Source organism: Buceros rhinoceros, unplaced genomic scaffold, assembly GCF_000710305.1.
Source record: "Buceros rhinoceros silvestris isolate BGI_N320 unplaced genomic scaffold, ASM71030v1 scaffold11513, whole genome shotgun sequence".
In the NCBI taxonomy this organism is placed as follows: Eukaryota; Metazoa; Chordata; class Aves; order Bucerotiformes; family Bucerotidae; genus Buceros; species Buceros rhinoceros.
Genome location: NW_010401836.1, coordinates 1 through 21,035, shown reverse-complemented (window position 1 = coordinate 21,035; position 21,035 = coordinate 1). Strand labels below are relative to the sequence as shown.

The following is a 21,035-nucleotide window of genomic DNA, read 5'->3' as shown; positions in this document are numbered from 1 at the left end:
CTGTCATTTTCCTATACTGCACGCTTAATTGTGCTTGTCCAAAGTAAGACCTATAGCAACCACAGAGGGGAGAAGATCTCTTATATTTTTGCCTGTTACACAGATTATGCCCTCTTCTGAATTTTCTGAGTAGAACTACTTCTGCACAGACAAGCTGTTGTAGGTGGAGCTGTTAAACTGGCAAAGTGCCCTTTAACTGCCTACTACTTTAATTCATGTGACAGACTGTGGAAGGTAGTCCAATAACTGTAAATGTTATGCTTTATTTAACACCATGTTTCTTGGTAAGGCATATCCAGCCCTTTAGACTCAAATATTGAACTGAAGCTTTTCAGATCAATAGGAAGATCCACTTTGACTTCTGTTCTGGGCTAACTCAGACAAACTTCACTCTGACAGGAAAAAAACCAAAAAAACACAGAAAACTGCTTCATCTTAGACAGTCTGGTAGGTAAACTAGGGAGGGATAGCAATAGTGACCCAAGTGCTAGACAGATGTTCCTGCTTCTTTAAAAAAGAAAAAATACATTCTTTGTTGATTGCACGTGATGAACTTGTTTACCTCTCTGCAGTAGTTGTGCTGAAAACTGTTGTTAATGGATTTTCTGTTGATGTGAAATTGCCTGAGGTAATATTACAGCCTGCGGTTGAGAGATATAGTGGTTTGGTCCTCTCTGGGAGTGAGGGATAAATCTGAGATCCAATTCCAACCCAAAGTGAAATAACAAAGCCACTAACAAGACCCACAAATGCACCCTGCAAAACAGAAAATGAAATCTGGATTTATATGAAAAGCAAAAGGATATTTAAAAAAAAAACAGCACCTAGATGAGTAAGAAACAACTGAGATAATCTAAACTGTAAGTTCCATAGCAAAAATGAAATTACAGTTGGGGAGAACTGGGGAGTTTACTTCATTCCCCTTTTGGGAAATACAGTGTTTACTCACAGCTCCTGAGCATACCTCTTCTTATTTGCCAGTATGCCTTTACAATCAAAGGGTAACTTTGGGCTGCAAGGTATATAGGACAATGCTGCTTTATTTGAGGCCTTCCTTGAATAAATACAGAAGCAACTTTTTCTTTTTTTCATGTAATCTGTTTTTGCAAAAATCTCTTCTGCTTCAGGGTGGAAGGTGGTTTTGGCTGACAGCTAGCATTTTGTTTCAGGTTTGGTTGGTTTTTTGGAGGGTGTTTTTTGGTATATATATAAAATTTGCAATTGCAAAAAGGTAAATGTTAGTGCTTAGTAAATGCTGCTAAAGAGCAATCCTATCAGACCTGTGGACGATATTCCCAAAGTTTATCAAATCCATTTTTTGATGGAATAGCTTTTTCCTTTGAAAATTAAATTTCACGATACTGAAGCATTCTGAGAACACCGCAGTTCAGTCTGCAAGTTCCTGGGCCCCATTTTCCTGGCCTGAACCCCTTTGCTCTGACAGGCCAGTAACTTCTGAGTCTACTGGTTGTTCAGCTACATCTCAAGATGCATTGTTCCCTGCTTCTAAAACTAGATTTTCCAGAAATCCTTGTCAAAGTTTCATTTTCATTCAGATTTTTTTTCCCACTCTGGTCATGTAAATCTCTTCATGGGATGGAAGTTAAGTTCCTATACAGCCCTGTCATCACTAACTTGGGATAAGGAGGAAAGGGAGCAAGGGGAAATGTCCTCCTGGAAAGCATGAAAGTCATCTCCCTCACTGCCCACTATAAAATTATTGGGGGGAGAGGGTGAAGGAGATGCCCAAAATTATCAATGAATTTTGGATATGCAGTGCTTTAAATTTCTACTTACAATTCCATTTGCAAAGGAGCAGAGGATCCCCAAGGCAAACAGTCCTAAAAGTGGCCCACCAACCATGCCAAAAATGCTGAGAGCTGCCTGAGGAAGGAAGAGAGTCTATCAGATGCTGTGCAAAAGTTAAAGCCTCCAACATGGCAAGAAGGGAAGAAGGAAAATTGAGAAGGAAATTAGGAGGTTTTTTTAATGGGTGTCTATTCAGCTGGCAGGACTTGGTATAGCAGTTACATGGGTGCTTAAAGCAGAGGCTGGGCCATGGGCTGTCTGAGGACAGTACCCAACAAATCTCGTAATGGTATATAGCAATTATTTTCTTACATAATTCATTCTAGGTCATTCAACATGGGCATGAAAAAAGCAGTCTGACACCTACCTGCAGCAAGGCTCCCAGGAGAGATGCCACTCCAGCCATAGCAATGCATACTCCGCCATAAAACAGGCCTATGTGGAAAAGGCAGAACGATGTGTAAATCTGCCAGAGGTTGAAGATCACTAATGGATATGTTTCTGACCCAGCATGGCCCCTGACATCTCCAAAACAAACCCGCTAGCATCTCTGTTTTTACTAAGAGGGCCTGAACTGGCCTAAAGGCCAGGTTTCTGTTTACAGTAAGAGATCATGCAAATCAACAAAATCCTCTTTCTGAATACTGCGAAAGATTAATTACTAAATGTCAGCCATATGGATTAGCCATAGTGGCCATACCACACGTATTGTTAGTATTTCTCAGCTAATCTCCTGAGTCATAGCCCTTATTTCCAGGGAATGATTTTTGCTTCTTAGTCTGAAGTATTAGCAGCAAGGAAGTAAATGCTGGCAGATTACTAGGAGCTGGCACCATGACAAAGAACATCCTGGGTTACCGGGACATAGCGTATCTTCTCAGGACCCATAACACTGGTTTATTTGGTTTTTTCCACCTCTAGCCCTGTTGAGTTTCACTGCACAAGCAGCAGGCTAATCTCACCGTTTAATGTGATATGTTGGGTAACTCACGATAAGATCCATGACAATTTTGGCATAAAAAGCATTTGCAATAATGCTTAAGGAACTGCTCTCGGGTGAAAATATTTAATACCTGTCACCTGCCACCAGTCTGCCGTGTTCAGTGGTATGGGCTATGTCATCATGTTGGACTGTGGTTTTTCCACACTTACTACACACGCTCTCTTGGGCTGCACCTGCAGCCGTATTGCACCAACATAGTCCTGTTGGTGTGAATGCTCTTACTCCTCACTTGCACTGCCATAAGCAAGAACTGAATCAAGCCCTCACTTTGTAAAGCAAAAGTGGAAAAGATATTTTCCAGACATACTCATCCCCATGGAAATCCATGACAACTTCTTTTCAGAGAGGGATCTGAAGTAGGGCCTGATGAGGTCTTCAACAGTCACAGCAGCCAGAGCATTGATGCTGGAGGACACTGTACTACAGAAGGCAAGATTTATATAATTTTTTAATCTTAGAAGCTGAAATCAAAGATAACAGACGGGTTACTGACAGAGAGAAACTGCTATTGTCTAGAACTAATGTAACTGCTGTATTGGTTGAAATCTTATTACAGATTATACTACATTACATGCAGTTAAAAGCTTACAAAAATTGTTTAAAATAATTGCTTTTAATGAAGAGAAGGCATGGATGAGAAGATGGGCCTGGAGAAGTCAATGAAAATGTGTATTACATGTGGCTAAGCTGTATATGCTACTAATATATGTGATACCTTCACAAATGATCCTCACAGTATGCGTCTGGATAGGTAAAATTCCTACATGCAGGTCACTGATTACTTCTAATGCACTCTTAGAGGTTTCAGATGAGTCATCTAAAAATAAGGCATCTAGTCCAAACTGAACTATTCCAGGCTCCTATGGTATCAGAGAAACCAGCACTTCTAAGACACAAAGCCTTAGTCACGGGATCTTGCTCTCACAAGCCACCAGCTTTACCTCAGCATGGGAAAAACAAGTATCCTGGCTGTTACCTCTGTTTCTGTAGTTATAAGTACTCAGAACAAAAGAAAAATTATTCTTGTGTCAAAAGTTTCCTCATTTTTATCTGCTTAATATTGTTCAGAGCCTTCCTTGAGAGAGATGATGTTTCCTAAAAGATGCTCCTTGGGAAAGATGAGCAAAACGTTCCCCGCTATGGGATAGCAGGCGATTGATTTGTCTCCTTCGGTAAAAATATATAGTGATTGTTGTTTTCATGGGGTTCATTAGAGACAATTGGAAATCCAGGAACTCTGTGTTAAACTTGACTCTAAAGATCAGGGATGAGAAAGGGAGATGGCTTTAAAGTTAAGCAGGTCTGAAACTGGAAATGGATTTAAAGTTAAGCAGGTCTGAAACTGGAAAAATTAAAGATAAGCAGGAGGAAATACCTCCAAACTGGATGTGTTTCATGTAACTGTATTATAGATTATTATAGATCTATAATAATAGATCTATAGATTATAGTAATCTACTGATTATATAGATTATAGTAATCTATAGATCTATTATTATAGATTATTTCATGTAACTACCCATATATTATAGATTCCTACAGCAGAGAGGCTCTAAAAGCACTGAGAGGAGAATTCATTAGTGCCGTACATCACGTGTGGCTAGCTGTTTCCTCACATTGCTGGTAGGGAAGTCCCAACAGCTTTGAGTCCTAGGACCTCAAGAGTACCACTGTTGAAAACTATGGAACTTTAAACTGCATCAGCAAAGATCTTATAGTGCCTTTTTTAAAGAACAAAAACTAGCTAGGCAAAGAAATGAAATGCCAAAGTTTTAGTGTAAATGCAACTTTAGCTCTAACAAAAGAGGGGGAAAAAAAGACACTAGGTTCCACATTATTAACTTACCTTAATGTCCCACTGTAGGCACTAGCCACAAAAAGTCCTGGCACTCCAGGAAAATCACGGAGAATATCCAGCACTAGGTATGGCATTAGCTGAAAAAATCAAGTGAGTAAGAAATATTACTATCTTCCCCTAATTTTTCTTTTTGTCACTGTGTTATTTATACGATAGCCTTCTCACTGGCATTCTGACCAGTTGTTCTAATTTTGAATGTCCCACCTTGCACTATTTGTTGGTTTACAGGGAAAAAAACCAATCCTAAAACATCCACTTGAAACACAGCAAAGTCTGTGTAGACCACCTAGCAGAGGTGAGCATATAGCTGTGCCATCAGCCTTGGTTTCCAGGGACGATGGTATAGGAAGCTGGCACTGGGCAGCAGGTAGTCTGTATTGTACAACACTTTGTTGGGCTTGGGTGCCATAACACACGCTTATTTCTGCGGCTGGTTCCACTAAAAGGTTTTTACAGCCCAATAACCTCAGGGTAGCTGAGAAACATTTTCTTATTGGCAACTCTGTGTCATTTGTTGACCTTTGCAAGGTCTGAGTGCTGGAAAAAGACAGGGATTTTATAATTTTCTCTCTGTGAAACATATTTTTCACATATGAGTTAGTCTTTTTAGTATCTTGCTTCCAGTTTCCACTGAAAGAATTTGAATTGACAGGAATTTGAAAGAATTTGTTGACAGGAACAACTTAATTTCCTTTGATTTTCCACCTTACTTTCCACATCTCATTTTATTCTACCCTTAAAGACCAAGTGGTCCTGCCCCAGGTATTCCAATGCCTGTGCTTTTCCCCTGGCTTTCCAGCTATTGTCTGTGGGGTGCTACCCAGAGCCTATGATTATTCCAGGCATAAGCATAGGGAAAAAATGACTTGTGTGATTTCCTTGGGCCCCGACTCTGGCTATCTGTGGGCTCCCAGAGCTCTTGTTCCTCAGGTAAATCTGCTGCTCCAGGCCTATTTAGGAAGAGGCCACTGTTGGTTACAAGGTGGTTTCTCCACAGCACAGTACAAAGTGGTTTGATTGCCCAGCCCTCCTCCGAAGGAGGAGCAGGAAGGAGAGATGCACCAGCTCACTAGAGCCCATGGTCATTCACACTGCTGTTTCAGCTGCCCCTAGCAGCAGCCTCTTCCCCACACTTCTCTCCAAAGTGTTGTTTCACACAACGCTGGCACTCCCGGGCCCATTTTTGGTAAAGAACCCAAGTATCTCCAGAGGTGGGTGGACCGAGGGCTCTCCACATTGCTGCTCTCCCTGCCGTCCTCCTTTACCTGGCACTGAGGGACCTGCAGCTCTGGGACAGCCAGGGGACGCTGGGACTGAAGAGTGCCGAGGGCAGGTCTGCTGCTTTCTCCAGGGTATTCTGTCCCAGCATGGTCTCAGATTAATCCCTCACTGTTACAGACTCACTGGCGTGGACATTAGGTGCATCATTATTCCCAACCCTCTGGCTCTCGAACGCTCCTGTCTGGTTATTGTGGCTGCAGAGGAAGGATGCCCTCTCACTTCCCTGAAATGTGGGGTCCTACCTGGTCAAGTGCTGACACCTGCTTTGCTGTCCATGGGTCACAGTCCTTGTAGATGGAGTAGAGGGCCAGGCCACACAGTGTCGCACAGACCAGTATTGCCCAGAGGCCCAACAGGTTGATGTAGAGGGACCTGCACCAACACACAGGGGAACACCATGTAAGAGCTTGATGTCCTGCAAGACCCCGCCAGGGCCAAACAAGCAAGCACCCGCACCAGCACCACGGAGATCTCCTGGTTGGTGGCTGCCCGCTGTATATTGAGTCATGATACGGCTCCCAGCATTTCACCCGTTGTGAGATGACATTTTTAATTATATGAATTACACCTCTGGTTTTGGTGGTACAGCCTGAGTACCTGACTCCTGACAAAGTCAGCTCTGGAGGTGATGGGAGCAATACAGCAACCCCAATGTTTCATCATGCGTGCGAGTTTTACATTGCAGGCAGCTGGCAGGAAGACACTCTCCCTCACTTGCCTCACCCTTTGGTAAAGACAAACCCCTGACAGTTTTGTAAGGTGGGGTGCCCCAGATCAAAGTGTGGGAAACCCTTTACTCATCACCGGCACTCCTTTGTCTCTGGAGCTGCAGTGCCATGCTTACAGAGTGCTGGAGTTGCCCTTGTAAAACAACAAATTCCCCATTTCCTCCTGGGACAGTCTCTGTGGGAGGCAGCAACAAGGCACCGGGACCTGGGACCTGGTCTGGAGCCACCTACAGCTGCCACTTCCAGAGAGCAGAGGGTTGCCACTGACCCCAGAGCTTTCCCTTCAGTAACTATGCAACATGAGGCATGTAACTTCATCACTTCCTTACGTCCTGATTGGAGCTTCAGCTAATGCTGAGAGCAGAAATGTATTTCCTTTAGGCATTAATGCTACTTTTGACACACACAACCTGCAGTGTCTATTGGCAGTGAAAAACAAATTGTTCTCCTTGCCCAGTGAGGGCTTTTCCCTTCCATCTAACTATCTAACCTTCTCAAATGATTCTTAAATCTTGATAACTCCTGGGTCACAAAGTTCTTCTCACCTAGAGTGGTTAGTTCAAGCAAACACACCAATGGGGAAGTTGGCTTTGAAAAACAGCATTTCCTTTCAGTAATTGCCTGCTGGTTATGTGTACCATCCACAGACAATGATTTAACTCTTTGACAGTTCACATACTTTGGACCTGTGCCAACTGCCAAGACATCTGCTGGAAGGAACTTTGGTTCCTGTGCAAATACATCCATGCTTGCAATGCTTCAGGGGGCCTTTTAGAGCTTTCAGCACCCAAGAAGGTAAGTGGCACCAACCAGCCATTGGATTGCTCTAGAGGAGCATCAGGATGAATGAAGGCATAAAGCTAACTTTATAAGCCTTATTAGCCATGGAAACGGATGTTTTCAGAAAGGTATAACATAGACTAACTAGTTGAATTATCAGATTTATACCATAGAAAAATCATTGGCAATGTAAACAATGTAAACTCTTTAAAAAGACTTACATAAATAAGAGCTGATTTACCCACAGTAGGGGAAGATCTGCATTTATGCATTGTATTTGCAATTAGGAGCGGTCTAAAGCACAAAACCAGCATCACTTACAATTTCTCTCTAGATTAATTTAGCAAAAATGAAGTAGTCTTCTTCTTACAAGTGCTTACGTATTGGTTGGATGTCTTGCAGCCATTTAGCTGAAGCTGGTCATGCATTAGCATAATCTACCTTGATACAAGGCGCTCAGAAGCTGAATTAACACAAATTTTAACCAATGAGTTAAATCAATCCAACTCTTTTGAACAGATGTAGTAGCAGTATTAGCCCGTAGTAAAGATTAGAAAGAGAAACACATGGAAGCAAAAGAAGTTGTTTGTCTGAATACAGCAATTCTTGGTTTAAACTGTGTCAGCACTTGACAGTGAAAAGAAAGCTGTTTTTTTCTTCTGATTTACATCCCAGCTCATGGCACACCCTATGTCTAAGCACTGGAGTATAATAATTACTGCACTATGGGAGGGAGGTGTTCCCACTAATTCTGGGTAAGTAACATGGGGCGGAGTTTGGGTGAAGCAGGCACTGTGACTGTTTTGTAAGGTGAGGTTTGTGCAAGGCTTGTTTTCTATTGTTTGTTTCAGGCTGGCTCTGAGATTTTAGCATTGAAACATGCCACGTGATGACCTTGAAAGGCAAGTAGAGAAAATTGTGTTAGTAGCCCATATTCTTCTGAAACAGCAGCTCTCTTGCTCTGAGTGCCTGTGGTTGTTCACTTATGAGCATTACATTCAATTTGCCTAGTTTACTGTTTGAGGAAGGCAGCATGTGCTCCTACCTACTGATGCGTTTCTTGAATGGGGTCAAAACCTTACACAAAGCCTGAGAAAATTCCTATTCTTGTGTCACTGTTAAAGGCCTTCCCAAAAACTGCAAGTTGAGACCTGTGACAGAATTATTTTCTCAGCTCTGATTTATGATTGCGATGTCTCTTATAGAGCCTTACAGTAAATGCCACAGGGATACAAACACCTATTACTTTGACCTGTTGACATTTTACACTTCTGTGTACAGGTTAAATGGCAATAAGCAGTGCAGACCACTGTGACTTGCCAGATGTGTCAAATTACATTTGCAAATGAAGTAGATAGTCACCGCAGAATGACAGTGTTTATAGTTGTGACAAGCTGCAGCCATTATACAAAATGATTTCTCCATGCAGGGGAAATATCCTGCACAAGTAAGGTACAAGCAAGATGCCGTGAAGTCCAACCACTCATGTCAGCAGCAAAGGACTCCACTGATTAATTAAGGCTGTACCACAGCTACTATTGTACGACTCGCAAATCCCATCCACGCCCCTCCAGAACCACTTAACCTCCAGTCCTGGTGAAAGCAGCTGCAACAGCTCAGAAAATGTGCCCAAAAGCTGCCATGGTGCCAGATTCTCCTTGGCCACACTCTGCTTCTGGGATGCTCTGGAGATGTCCCTGCTTACAATGAAGATAAGGAAGGTGCAAGAGAGGAACACAGCCCTACGAGGAGCAGATGCTCAGGCAGAACAGTCTCACTGGTACACAAATCTGGTACATTGTATGTGGCTGTTTTCCTATATGCAAACATGCCACACAGCATCACAGATGTGAAATGCACCTCTTGCCTCTGCAGTGCAAAGAATCTGGAGCCCAGCCACGTGCCAGAGATTGTGGAGAAGCCACATGATGTGCTGGAGATGTGGCAGATGATGACCATCAGCTCATTCCTGTCTGCAGCTTAAATGTCTGAAAAGTACATGTTCTTTATCGCTATAACCAAAATAAAGGAGTTCTAAACTGCACGATTTTCTGGGTATTTTGCAAACTTTGTGAAGTGAAAGTCTTCATAAAACTCCTCTGTATGTCACTGTATTACAGGTTTTATAGGGACTATAGTTATGATGTACATTTATAGGTGAAACATATAAATGGACTTTATAAGCTTGTTAAAAATACTTAAATCCTGAGTTGTGAACTACTGGAACGTTACTAATGCTAAAGGTAAGATAATAGTAAATATACTCCATTCTAAATATTCCAATTCAAGGACAACAGAACTCTGCCATTTTCCATACTGAATTCCTAAAAAAATTGTCATTATTATTATGAAAACAAAATACGTATCATTTTTCAGCAATTTTATCACTGAACAAAGCATTTCTGCGTTTTTCTCATGCCTATACTCATTGGTATGGAAAAATCTTTTAGTCTTTACTTATGCAAAACTCCCACACAATGATTTAGGTTTAGTTGAGTAGCAATTCAAGATGCTGTCCTGATATGGCTGTAGCACAAGTACTATATTGTTTGGTCTTTAGGTTGCATATAAACTTAATGCAGCTATTTGTATGCAGGAATACTGGCACAGTAAAACATTCTTGCACAAAGTTCACTGTTACAGCAATTATATGTAATTTAAATACCAGCATTTATTGCGCTGATTTGTCTTCTTCCTGGTCTACAAAACAGAAGGCAAATGTTGTTACACTTTACAATTGCGTTTTATATAAACAAAACACATTACTTCAAAAAAACCCTCCCTCGTAAAGAACGATCACTGTTACATTCAGACATTAAAAGCTACTGTAGGCAGACTTACAGTTTTGCGTGGAACCTGCTTTTGCATGCAATGTATCTCTGTACTTGAGACTGGTTGACCCCATATATGCTCGTCCATGTGAAAGTCCCACCTATAACAATCGTCCAGAAGGTGTGTCTTTGCAAAGGATTGGGATTAAAGCTACAATGAGAGGGAAAAGAGAAGACAAATTCAGAATATTAAAATTGCCTGTATTCGCTCTAATACAAACTCTCTTAATTTGGCCAGATTTTGAGCATTCGGATACTCCAACTTCACATGAAATTACAGAAAACAAATTTTAAAACTCTGAGCTGAAATCTTGACCTAGTGAAACAGTCTGATCTGTCCAAAGGTGAAGTTTAACTGATTTATTTGCCTGCGTACTACAGTTTTAAGTAAAGCTGTGTGAGGCCTGTGACCTGTGATGAAATGATGTTCCAGTTAAAAGTTTAATATGCCTGCTTATCTAAGATGGACATCAGACTAACACCAATATAAAGGTATGCTTGCATGCCCAGTCTTTGTGGAAAAAGACTCTGTAAAACATTTTGCTGGTTTAGCTCTAAGTGAATAATAGATTTCAGATGGCTATAAATATTTAATTTTTTTAAATCATATTTAAATGTAGCAATAAATTATGGTTATCTTGGTGAACAATGTAATTATATTATTTCACCTATTATGTCTTTAATCCTTTTTTTATTCCTTTTCTTTTTCCCTCTGTGAAATCTATGACTTTAACTCAGCCAAACAGATTGAAATAAAAGACTATTCATGAGAAGAAAAAAAAAAATCCCCAGATGAATTACTTACTGAAGAATTTGAGAGAACAACCTGAACCAATAGACAAAAGGACAAAAGGTAATACTTGTCACACTAAACTTTTACTAACATCGCTGGGTGAAGTTTCTCAGAGGAATCACCTATTCATCAAAAGTACAGCAACTTCTTTTTTAACTTAAAATGGTTTTTGATTCAACACTGTCAGAATGAATATTCTTGACCTGGCAAAATGATATTTTAGGCATGATTAACAGAGGGTAAAATATTATTAAAACTACCTTTTATTTTTCTTCCAGGAAAAGAGAAACATCTCCCTTTTTCCATTTAGACAAAAACTATTATTTTCCCAGTTGTTTGGTTCAGTAGCTGAAATGCCAAACCAGCTACTTGCAAATTATAAATATAAATATGATTGTCCTCTCCTATTCACCATTTGCTTTCAGTGGAATCCAAAATGTATCCTTAAAACACCTACTTACAAAGTAAAAAGGTTTTTCTCTTTATAGGATTTTGCATGCTGTATACCCCTCAAACTAGGTAAGCTTGTTTAAAAATATATAAAAACTGGGTCACAACTCCTGCCCTCCTTCTCCTTCAGTAGCAATTTAATTTCAGTTAATGGCTTGGGCTCTATTTGTAGTTATAAAAAGGCACATCGTCAGCAAGTACAAACTCACTCCCAGAAGTTTAATCTTCCTCCATAGTAGGAATCATTTACAATACGTCCAATTCCCTCCTGAACCACCACAGCTCGTATAATCACAGCCGAAAATCCAGCGATCATGATTCCAACCTGGAAAACATCTGTCCACACCACTGCCTTCAGACCACCCTGCATGAGGAACATCATATATCAGGTAAAACAGGACAGGAGTACTCTTGCTTTGGACTCACATTCAACTAAGAGAAACGTTACTATCCATATTATGCATACTAGAGGAAATTCATCATCTTTCATAGAAACAATTCTGTAATGGAGTGTTTAGTAATTGCATCCTGGAACCTATTCAGGACACCCTGAGCCTTTTTTGAAGTCCACTAGGATTCACTTTGGCCGTGCACATAGTTTGATCCAGTGGTCCCTTCATCACATAACCTGATTCAGAAGTTTGTAGATAAATTGGCAGACAGTGCTTGTCTTACATATATAAAGTACCACTAACTCCAGAAGGCATACCATTCATATGAATAAAAATAAACTTGATTTAATCTAACATATACAAGTAAATTTGTCACTGAGGCTCCATTTAGTAATTTCTAGATATTTGGCCAATTAACACTAATCTAAAGACCAACCTGTTCATGTGGCACTTACTATTTTCAGTGTCTCTGTTCAATAACAGACAAGACTATTATAGTTGCGGTAAGCAGGTGCTTGACAAATTACAGAGCTAAACCCTACTAGATTAGAAGAAAAATCACAGGAGGATGTTTAGGAAGGGAAACCTTTTTCGTGGTTCTTAAAAATGTTTTAATGAACAGAAAAGATTTGAGTCACATACTGGCTACCTTTGCATCCAGAGAAGTCCCTGGGTGAACGTGTCCCTGTGGCTACAGCTGCACTGTGAAATGCACTCCCACAAGGTAACCTGGTTATTAGGCTAACTTGCAATAAATTCCACATTTAACATGAATGGTGAAAGGAACAGAGATTTTTCTCAGTTGAAGGGCCCACGTACCAGTGTGCAGTAGAATGTGCAGACCACACCGGTCGCCACCACTGCACCCCACAAGTCGAAGCCAGTGACTGAAAAAGAGGGAAATGGCACCAGTGTGAATGAGGCATTGGGGACAAAAAAAATGAAGGTGGATTTTTTACCCCCAGTGTGGTTGTTGAAAATAAACAGAAATAAGTTAAATGCAAAAGTAGGAGGTAAAAATGGCAATGAAAAGAATAGTGTGTCTAAACCAGGGGATTCTCATTAACTAGTTCTGAAAACGAAACAGTTATTAGAGACGCTAGAAACTGCTACAAAGCTAGATGTATTTCAGGATCTTAGAAGCTATTTGTCGTTAATGAGAATGCTGCCAAACAACACATCCAATATGTTTGTATGCCCCAGTTCATGAAGGTTTTAAAATACGTGTCCTTCCTTGAAGCACCTGGGTAGTCCCACAGAGTCCTGAGTCGGGGATTTAAGCAAGTAAACAGCACAGGGATGCTCCACGGAGGCAAAGCGGTTCAAGCATGCACTGGAAGAAATGTGTCAGACTAAAAGCCTTTCTTTTATTCTTCTTTCCTTTAGGGAAACATGGTAGTATATTTATGCCAGACTTCACTGTGCCGTGGTTGGCATACAGGCTGTCACTGCCCCAGCTTGACACGCTCATGCGCTGCCAGGCAGGGCACTTCAGCACTCCCCAACAGATAGCTCAGGCTAATGAGAAATGCTGCAACAAAACTAATGAAAAACATTGCTTCTAGTTGGGAGACAGGTAGGTCATAGCTTGGTTTATTGTGTATTTGCAGGGCAAATATAAACATCAAGGACATAAAGCCTGTAGGATTTATACGCCAGAGGAGATAACTGCAGACAGTGTTGGTTTTATTCTTCCTTTTTGTTCTAAGGAACCAGCCAAAAAAAACCCCAAAAAACACAACAAAAAAATGAACAGAACAATTGTGATTTCCATTCTAGCCAAAATGATTCATTTTTTATTTGCATTTTGCTATTGTTTTTTCTTGCCAAGTGGGCAAATAAATTGTGTCATATTAAAAATAGACTCCACATTTGACTCCACATAAAAACTTTTTCTTCCCCCTTTAAAAATAAATTTGGCTCATTTTCAAAGCAAAGAGTCCTTTTGGAATAGAAAACGGAAATATTTCATTTTGTAAATATCACAACAAACATCTTAAGTTTGAAGATCTCCTTGCTGTTGATGTGATTTTCCTGGCAAAATGATAGGCTGAGTTAAACAGTTCCGGGGAGCCCAAAACCATATTTATAGAACTTTTGCCTCATTCTCCTCTTGAAAAACAGCACATAAGCAGGGGAATTAAGTACATTAAGTCTCTGCATTGCCTTCAAAATTTATGTAAGTCTTCTTAATTTTTCTGAATGTAGCCATTACCTAAGAATGTTGCATGAGAGGTAGAGTAAATGGGAACAGGTTTTCCCCTTGAGCTGCTTCTATAATTCCTTACAGGTAGGGGGATAAAGGACTAGGATTACAAATGTGAGGCCTTTTAGCAGAACTTCCATCAGGAAATCTTAGAATATGACACAGTCAAGCCTTGAGCTATATTTTTAGGTATGCAGTGCCAAAAAAAGCATGCCACTATTACATGCAGGAAAAAATATGACAGTAGAAGGGCAGTTGCAGTATACTCATCTTACCTTGATTTAGTGCTAAAGCTGGAGCATAAATGACAATACCAGTATATAAAGTCTAGAAGGGGAAAAAAGATATAAGATCAAAATAAATGTAAATTCCTGGGAAGGTGATAGCTTTCTGAGATCATTTCTTTGCAAGGATTTATGCATTCAATATTTCCTAAATTCATAACTGCTAGGAAATAATTCCAATTGTTAGAAGACGAATGTCTGATTACAATCGAGACTGCAGTCTCACAGCCTAGTGTTCTTAAAACAAACACGAGGGACTCTTAAAGACCAAATCCCTCTTATCTTCTCCTGGCTTTTATAATTAACTTATTTTATGGCTTTAAAACTGTAATTATATGGCAGAAACAAGTGCAAAAGGAACTTGATAAGGTTTACACCGATTGCCAAGAAACCAATTACAATTTATTTTCTCATTTTCAGAATCGATATGCCTCTCAGTATGCAACTATAATGCATGTGAGTAAGAACAAAAAATACAGCATTAGTTACTCATTATGGATAGCATTATAGAATTACGCTCCTGTCAGATGAAACCATGCATGATTATCAGTAGATTTGCATTTTCACCCAATACAGTAAAGATATAGGCAAACAAAAGAGCTATCCCATACACTTTTCTGGGCATAATGGATTCATACGCTGACATCCTCTGTAATTTCTTTGTGTATATATTTAAATCCTGTTTGCTTTTTTACCACTGTTATTACTGCCTTGCACTGCTAGGACAAGTTCAGCTGTGACATGGTCCAGTGGAATACAGCTTGCAAGGTACAGATAACTTCTGTGAAGGTCAGTGGTCTTGATTCAAAGGATCTAAAGCACAGTCAGGTCCTGTCTTGATTCAGCTTTGAGTCAGCTGACTTGATTCAGCTTTCCATGGCTGAACCATGACCCCTGATTTACAGGAGTGGGACTTGAGCATGGAAAAGCAGCAGTATCAGACATCATCCAGCACTGAGCAAGCCTCTGGCCTTCCTGCCAAGTGTGGAGTCTGCCCTAGGCACAGGTGGTAAACCAGAGCAGCATGGCTAACCACTGGATTATCCCCTGTGACTTTTAAGCAGGTCAAATCCAGTCCCTGTGGCAGAGGTCTGCCACATGTCCAGAGGCTTATGCTGGGGAGAGAGTCAAGAGGTAACTGGAGTGAGCAGTAATCCAGACATGGGAGGAAATTAGTACGGAGGAGCTACACCACGCAGCATCACCAGATTGCCCTGGTCCCTTGCTACAAGGATGTGCCAGAAAGGATGGTGGGACCATTGGGGAAACAACTGATCTTACCTGTGTACCACTCCCTCCCTGTGTGTGCGCATGTTTGTTTTCTCAATGCCATGAGTCCTCTCTAGGTTGTCAGCTATAGCTTCTGTGTAACGAAAGCTGCCAGACCTGATCTGTCCCTGGCAAATGTCTCCTCAGAACTAGCTGCCACTGCTGACATTTGTCGATATTCGACTTGCTGTCAGCACATACTGCTGAATGATAGAATCATAGAACGGTTTGGGTGGGAAGGTCCTTTAAAGAACAGCTAGTTCAACTCTCCTGCTGTAGGCAGGGACATCTTCCACTAGATCAGGTAGCTATATCCAACCTGACCTTGAACACTTCAAGAGATAGGGCATCCCCAACTTCTCTAGACAACCTGGTCCAGTGTCCCATCACCATCATTGCGAAGAATTTCTTCCTTATATCAAATATAACTGCCCTCTTTCAGTTTAAAATCATTGGCCCTTGTCCTGTCACTACAGGCCTTGGTAAAAAGTCTCTCTGGACCTTTTTCATAAGCCCCCTTTAAATGTTGAAAGGCCACAATAATGTCTCCCTGGAGCCTTCTCTTCTCCAGGCTGAACAACCCCAACTCACTCAGCCTTTCTTCACAGGAGAGGTGTTCCATCCCTCTGATCATTTTCATGGTCCACCTCTGGACCTACTTTATTGGGTCTTTGACTTTATTTTGCTGGGAATGCTACAACTGGCTGCAGTACTCTAGATGGGGTCTCACAAGAGCGGAGTAGAAGTGGAGGATCACCTCCCTCAACCTGCTGGCCAAATTTCTTCTTATGCAGCTCAGGATAGAATTGGCTTTCCGGGCTATGAGTGTACATTGCTGGCTCACTGTCCTGGGTTCAACATGGAGGAACCGGATGCTCTCATGTTGTCTGGCGACACTCACGTCAAATGTTTCATCCATCGGTATCCCCAAGTCCTTCCCTGCAGGGTTGCTCACAATCAGTTCATCCCCCAGTCTGTATTGATATTGGGGATTGCCCTGATCCAAGAGCGAACCTTGCACTTGGCCTTGCTGAACTGCATCAAGTTCACATAGGCCTACTCCTCAAACTCGTAAAAGTACCCCTGGATGCCCTCTCTTCCCTCTAGTGAATCAGCTACACCACTAAGCTTGGTGTCATCCACACACGTGCTGAGGGTGAACTCATTCCCACTATCGATGCCATTAACTAAGACATTAAATAGTATTGGTCTCAGTGCTGACCCTTGAAGGGCACCACTCATTACTGGTTTCCATCAGGACATTTAGCTATTGACTGCAACTCTTTGGATGCAACCGTCCAGCCAACTTCCTGATAGTCCATCAGTCAAACCCATATGTCTCCAAGCCTGCTAAATCTGGGAATCAGCATGAGTGGCTTTCTCATACACAGCAAACAAATGCCAGAAGCTTTCAACCACCAGAAATTAAAATTTGTCACAAGTATGATCACATTTTTGTGTAAATTAAAACAGGACCGATGATACGATCTTTCCACTTCTTCAGTAGCTTTTCAGGTTGTATTACTACATATCCATTTTTTTCTTCTTCTTTTAAACACATGCCACCATTTACAGAACTGTTAAAATTGCACCATTAAAATCCTGGGGAATCTCCTTTCCTCACTAATCTTTTCATTATTCAGATTAAGTTGCTATGCTTATCACAGAAAGACATCTACAGATCTTGAGTTCATTTCCTGGAGCACGTATTTAAGTTGTATAGAATTGTTTTTTCTGATCTTTGTAAGCAAAGATTATGCTTGGCTTGTTCCAACTCATGCAGCTGTGATGTCTTGGTATTTGCTGGTGAAACAGTGTCAGGATTCACACATGCTAGCGCTCTACTTTTCCTATGAGCTTGTGTATCTATAAATGCCAGCTAAGCACCGTTCAAATAAGGAGACAGCATTGCATTGACCACCATCTTATTGGTGCAAGTGTGATTGTCCTGGTGTCTCTTAAATATAAAAAACCGGAAAAAAACAAGCATGTAACTCAAAAAGTTTTCTGACTGTATATTTGAATTTCCCAAAAAGTCCAGTTACAAATTGTGAAGAGAAGACATTTTTGTTTCTGATGTATTTGGCACATGCTCCCTGTACATTTAACCACTAACTGTTTTTGCATAACATACCCCAGGGCAGTAATTTACTACTTCTCAGTTTGCAGACGCCCAATTTTTTTTTTCCAGTGGTGGTGGTACAAACCCTTGTGCAGTAAATGACAGCTCCTGACAGCTTGTTTTGTCACCTTTCACAGACCCTTGAGAATTAGTCAGACTCCCAGAATTCATGCACCAGAGGATGAAAACTGCTGCTGTAGATAATTGGGGCATGTTTACATTCTGAACCCATTGTGGGGTTCTCCAGCAGGCAGGCGAATGCCTGCTCTTCACACTGCTACCCTGCAGTGAAGGGTTGCTTGTCTCTTGGCATGGTGCTGATGCCAAGTGACTGCTCTGGGTGCTCAACAATGCACAGAGACCCAAGAGGCAGGTAGCCCAGCATCTGCTCCCCACCTCATTGCTTTGGAGCAGAAAGAGCTTTGTTTCTCCCACTCCCAGCAATCCATACACTGCAGTAACCTCATCAATCATTCAGAGGAAACAGCCAGTTACACTAAGCTGAAGAATCTTGGTAGCTATGAGGACCACAGAACAGCTTTAAGGTTTACTTACCGTTTGTATAATGAAGAGGACCGTTCCACAAAGGCGCAGGTATTTATTAAATCGAAGCTCTAAATACTGCAAAAAAAGAAGAAAAAACAAACGTTTATACTGAAACTTGACTCTGCTGATAGGACTAGAGTGAAACAATGAAAAGGGCATAGCATCATTTTTACTTTTACATAAATTGCCAAAACTCTTAGAGTCACCTTGATTGATATCTCTTTCAACTTGATTTGATATTTCTCTACAGACCTCTTCATTGGTTAATAACACACAAGCAAGTGAAGCAGACATAAACTAGTCAGAATACAATGGAGTCTGTAGAATGAAAACTGGTGCTACCCAGCTGCCTCCGGGCACTCAATAGATGAGGAGCTGTGCACCGTGACCTGGCAAGAGACCAGCACGTATTCTCTGTATTATCACAGAATCGTTGAATATCCTAAGTTGGAAGGGAATCAAAATGATTATCAAGTCCAAATCTTGACTGCCCAAGCCAACCTAAAAGTTCACAATGACATAACAGCAAACAACAGACCCCACTTCTGTTGTGAGATCAGAGAAAAAGAAAGCATTACAGCTATTCCTAAGCCTTAGTCGATTTGGAAACTCTGGCATTATGCGTGTCCTTCTGAACGGCTGTGAGAGTGGGCAGAAGGTTCTCAGTGGTCAGCAGCTTTCTTCCATGGTGGTAACCTCATCTTCTGCACTGCCCAAAGCAACTTGCCATATTCTACCAGTAAGTGGAAATCAAGCCTTTTGCAAAACAGGAACCCTCTCTTTTCTGCCTAGCCTGGGACAGCACAACCTCTGAATAAGTCTGTCCATGCTACAGGGCAGATTTCTTCCCACCATCTGTTCTTAACAACCCTCTAGGGTGTGTGGTTGTAAAAACGGATCACCTTTGCCTGATGGTCTGTTCAACTGACACAAGCAAACACTGAAATATCTCAAAGTGCTTACTTGCGAATTGAGCATTTAAAACATGATCTGTTAGCATGTCTACGCAAGGAATCAGTACCGAACTCCTGGAAAGACACCAGAAGTTGTTTAATCTCTGAACCCTGACCACCAATAGAAGATATATCTTTTATAGCTGCACTACTCTCACTTAACCCCAAGATTATCAGTGAGTTTCCAGTCAAAAGTCTTTATTTAAAAACACTCTGGAAATCACCAGAAATTTCTGTTGGTGAATTCTTGTCCAAATTCACCAACAGAAACCTTGTTTTCAGCTTCCAGTGCTGCAACCCTCCCTGTTCAGTGTGATAAAATGATAAAGTCCAGTATCTAACAAAAGACTTTCACCTGCACCAATGCCCCTTTCCCGATGTGCTCTGTGAGAAGAGCAATTTGCCTCCAAATCTGCAGCTAGGAGCTCTCCCATGCAGGAAGATAAACAGGTTGCACGGACCTTTTAAATTAGAATAATGTCTTAATATAATGCTTCATCACCCCAAAACAGTCAGACTTGACCCCTGATTGTCCCACCACCCCAGATGTGTCTCTGCATTGATACCTATAACTTTAAGTTACACACTGAAGACCAGCTTAGCCATACTTTGGTGGAAGAAAACTCTCACAGATACAGAACACTTGCTGACCTCCCCACATAAGCATGATGGAGAAGACATTCACCAGTGTGAACAGCCTCAGATGGAAATGGGGTCTACCCAAAATCTCTAGGAACAGCACAAATACATACCCTGCCAGAGGGGGACTGCTGTGGCTGATCTTAAGCTTAGAAACCCATCTGGAGGGAGTGTGATGGGAGAACTCTAGTTCCTATGCTAGATTGGTCTTGCATTTTGCTCTTGGTTTATTAATAACACGTCATTAACCACATGTCACTATCCAACCTGCACAAGGATTAATCCACCTGCTGAATTGAGTAGCTGGAATGTGAAAACAAATCTGGCATGATACACAGCTTCTGAGCCAAGCCAGCAGGGCTGAACATCTCCTCTTTGTGGAGGCAGTGTGGGCAGGACACAGCAGGTTGCAGTCTGCTCTTGGGAGTGTGGAGATACAGGGCAGCACAGAGTGCAGGGACATTTGAGGTAAGAGACTGAGGGAAGACATGTAGAAAACAGGGGTGAGAAGCCCCCCAGCTCCCTGAAGGCTGCAGAAAGGCTCCTTCCATTCCACCTTACCTCATATGTGCTAGTAACGCCCAGCTTGTAGAAGACAGGCAGGAAGATCTCGGCACTGCACAGTACCACCAGGCCATAGGTGATGGCGAAGATGCAGAAAATGGCACCATAGCGGTAGATCTCAGCAGGGGTGCCCAGCACAGTGACAGCTGACATGAAGCTGGCGGTGAGCGACAGCGCGACAGGGACGGCGGTCATGCTGCGGCCCCCCATGAGGAAGTCGTCAGATGTCTTCTGTGCCCCTCCCACAAAGGCGTAGTAGACCCCGATGGCGGCCGAGACCAGCAGCATGGCCGCAAAGACCACGTAGTCCCAGACAGTAAAGCGCCCCATGCTATCGGAGAGACTTGCTCTTGGAGCCAAGGATATGCCTCAAAATCAGAGGGACAGCTGCTGCTCCCGCAGGGACGGCACGGGGCGACAGCAGAAGGAATGGGATGGCGACAGGACCCCCGCCGGGCAGCTGTGGAGCGCTGTGGTGCGGGGTAGCGCTCCTCGCCGGGGCGAGCACGGAGCGGTGCGGTGCCTCC

The 21,035-nt window shown here is 41.9% G+C and overlaps 1 protein-coding gene across 1 annotated transcript in view; it reads right to left on the bottom strand.

The window, feature by feature from the left end:
• Positions 1-20,838, bottom strand: part of SLC5A8 (solute carrier family 5 (sodium/monocarboxylate cotransporter), member 8) — a 25,154-nt gene extending 4,316 nt beyond the window's left edge. The window contains exons 1-12 of the mRNA XM_010132410.1: positions 20,506-20,838; positions 18,362-18,427; positions 14,407-14,458; positions 12,745-12,812; positions 11,743-11,897; positions 10,301-10,441; positions 6,194-6,323; positions 4,659-4,747; positions 3,120-3,232; positions 2,177-2,244; positions 1,798-1,884; positions 563-756 (exon numbers count right to left, since the gene is read on the bottom strand). Coding sequence (XP_010130712.1) covers positions 563-756; positions 1,798-1,884; positions 2,177-2,244; positions 3,120-3,232; positions 4,659-4,747; positions 6,194-6,323; positions 10,301-10,441; positions 11,743-11,897; positions 12,745-12,812; positions 14,407-14,458; positions 18,362-18,427; positions 20,506-20,838 — 1,496 coding nt within the window. The remainder of the gene's footprint in view (positions 1-562; positions 757-1,797; positions 1,885-2,176; positions 2,245-3,119; positions 3,233-4,658; positions 4,748-6,193; positions 6,324-10,300; positions 10,442-11,742; positions 11,898-12,744; positions 12,813-14,406; positions 14,459-18,361; positions 18,428-20,505) is intronic.
• Positions 20,839-21,035: the final 197 nt, after the last annotated feature.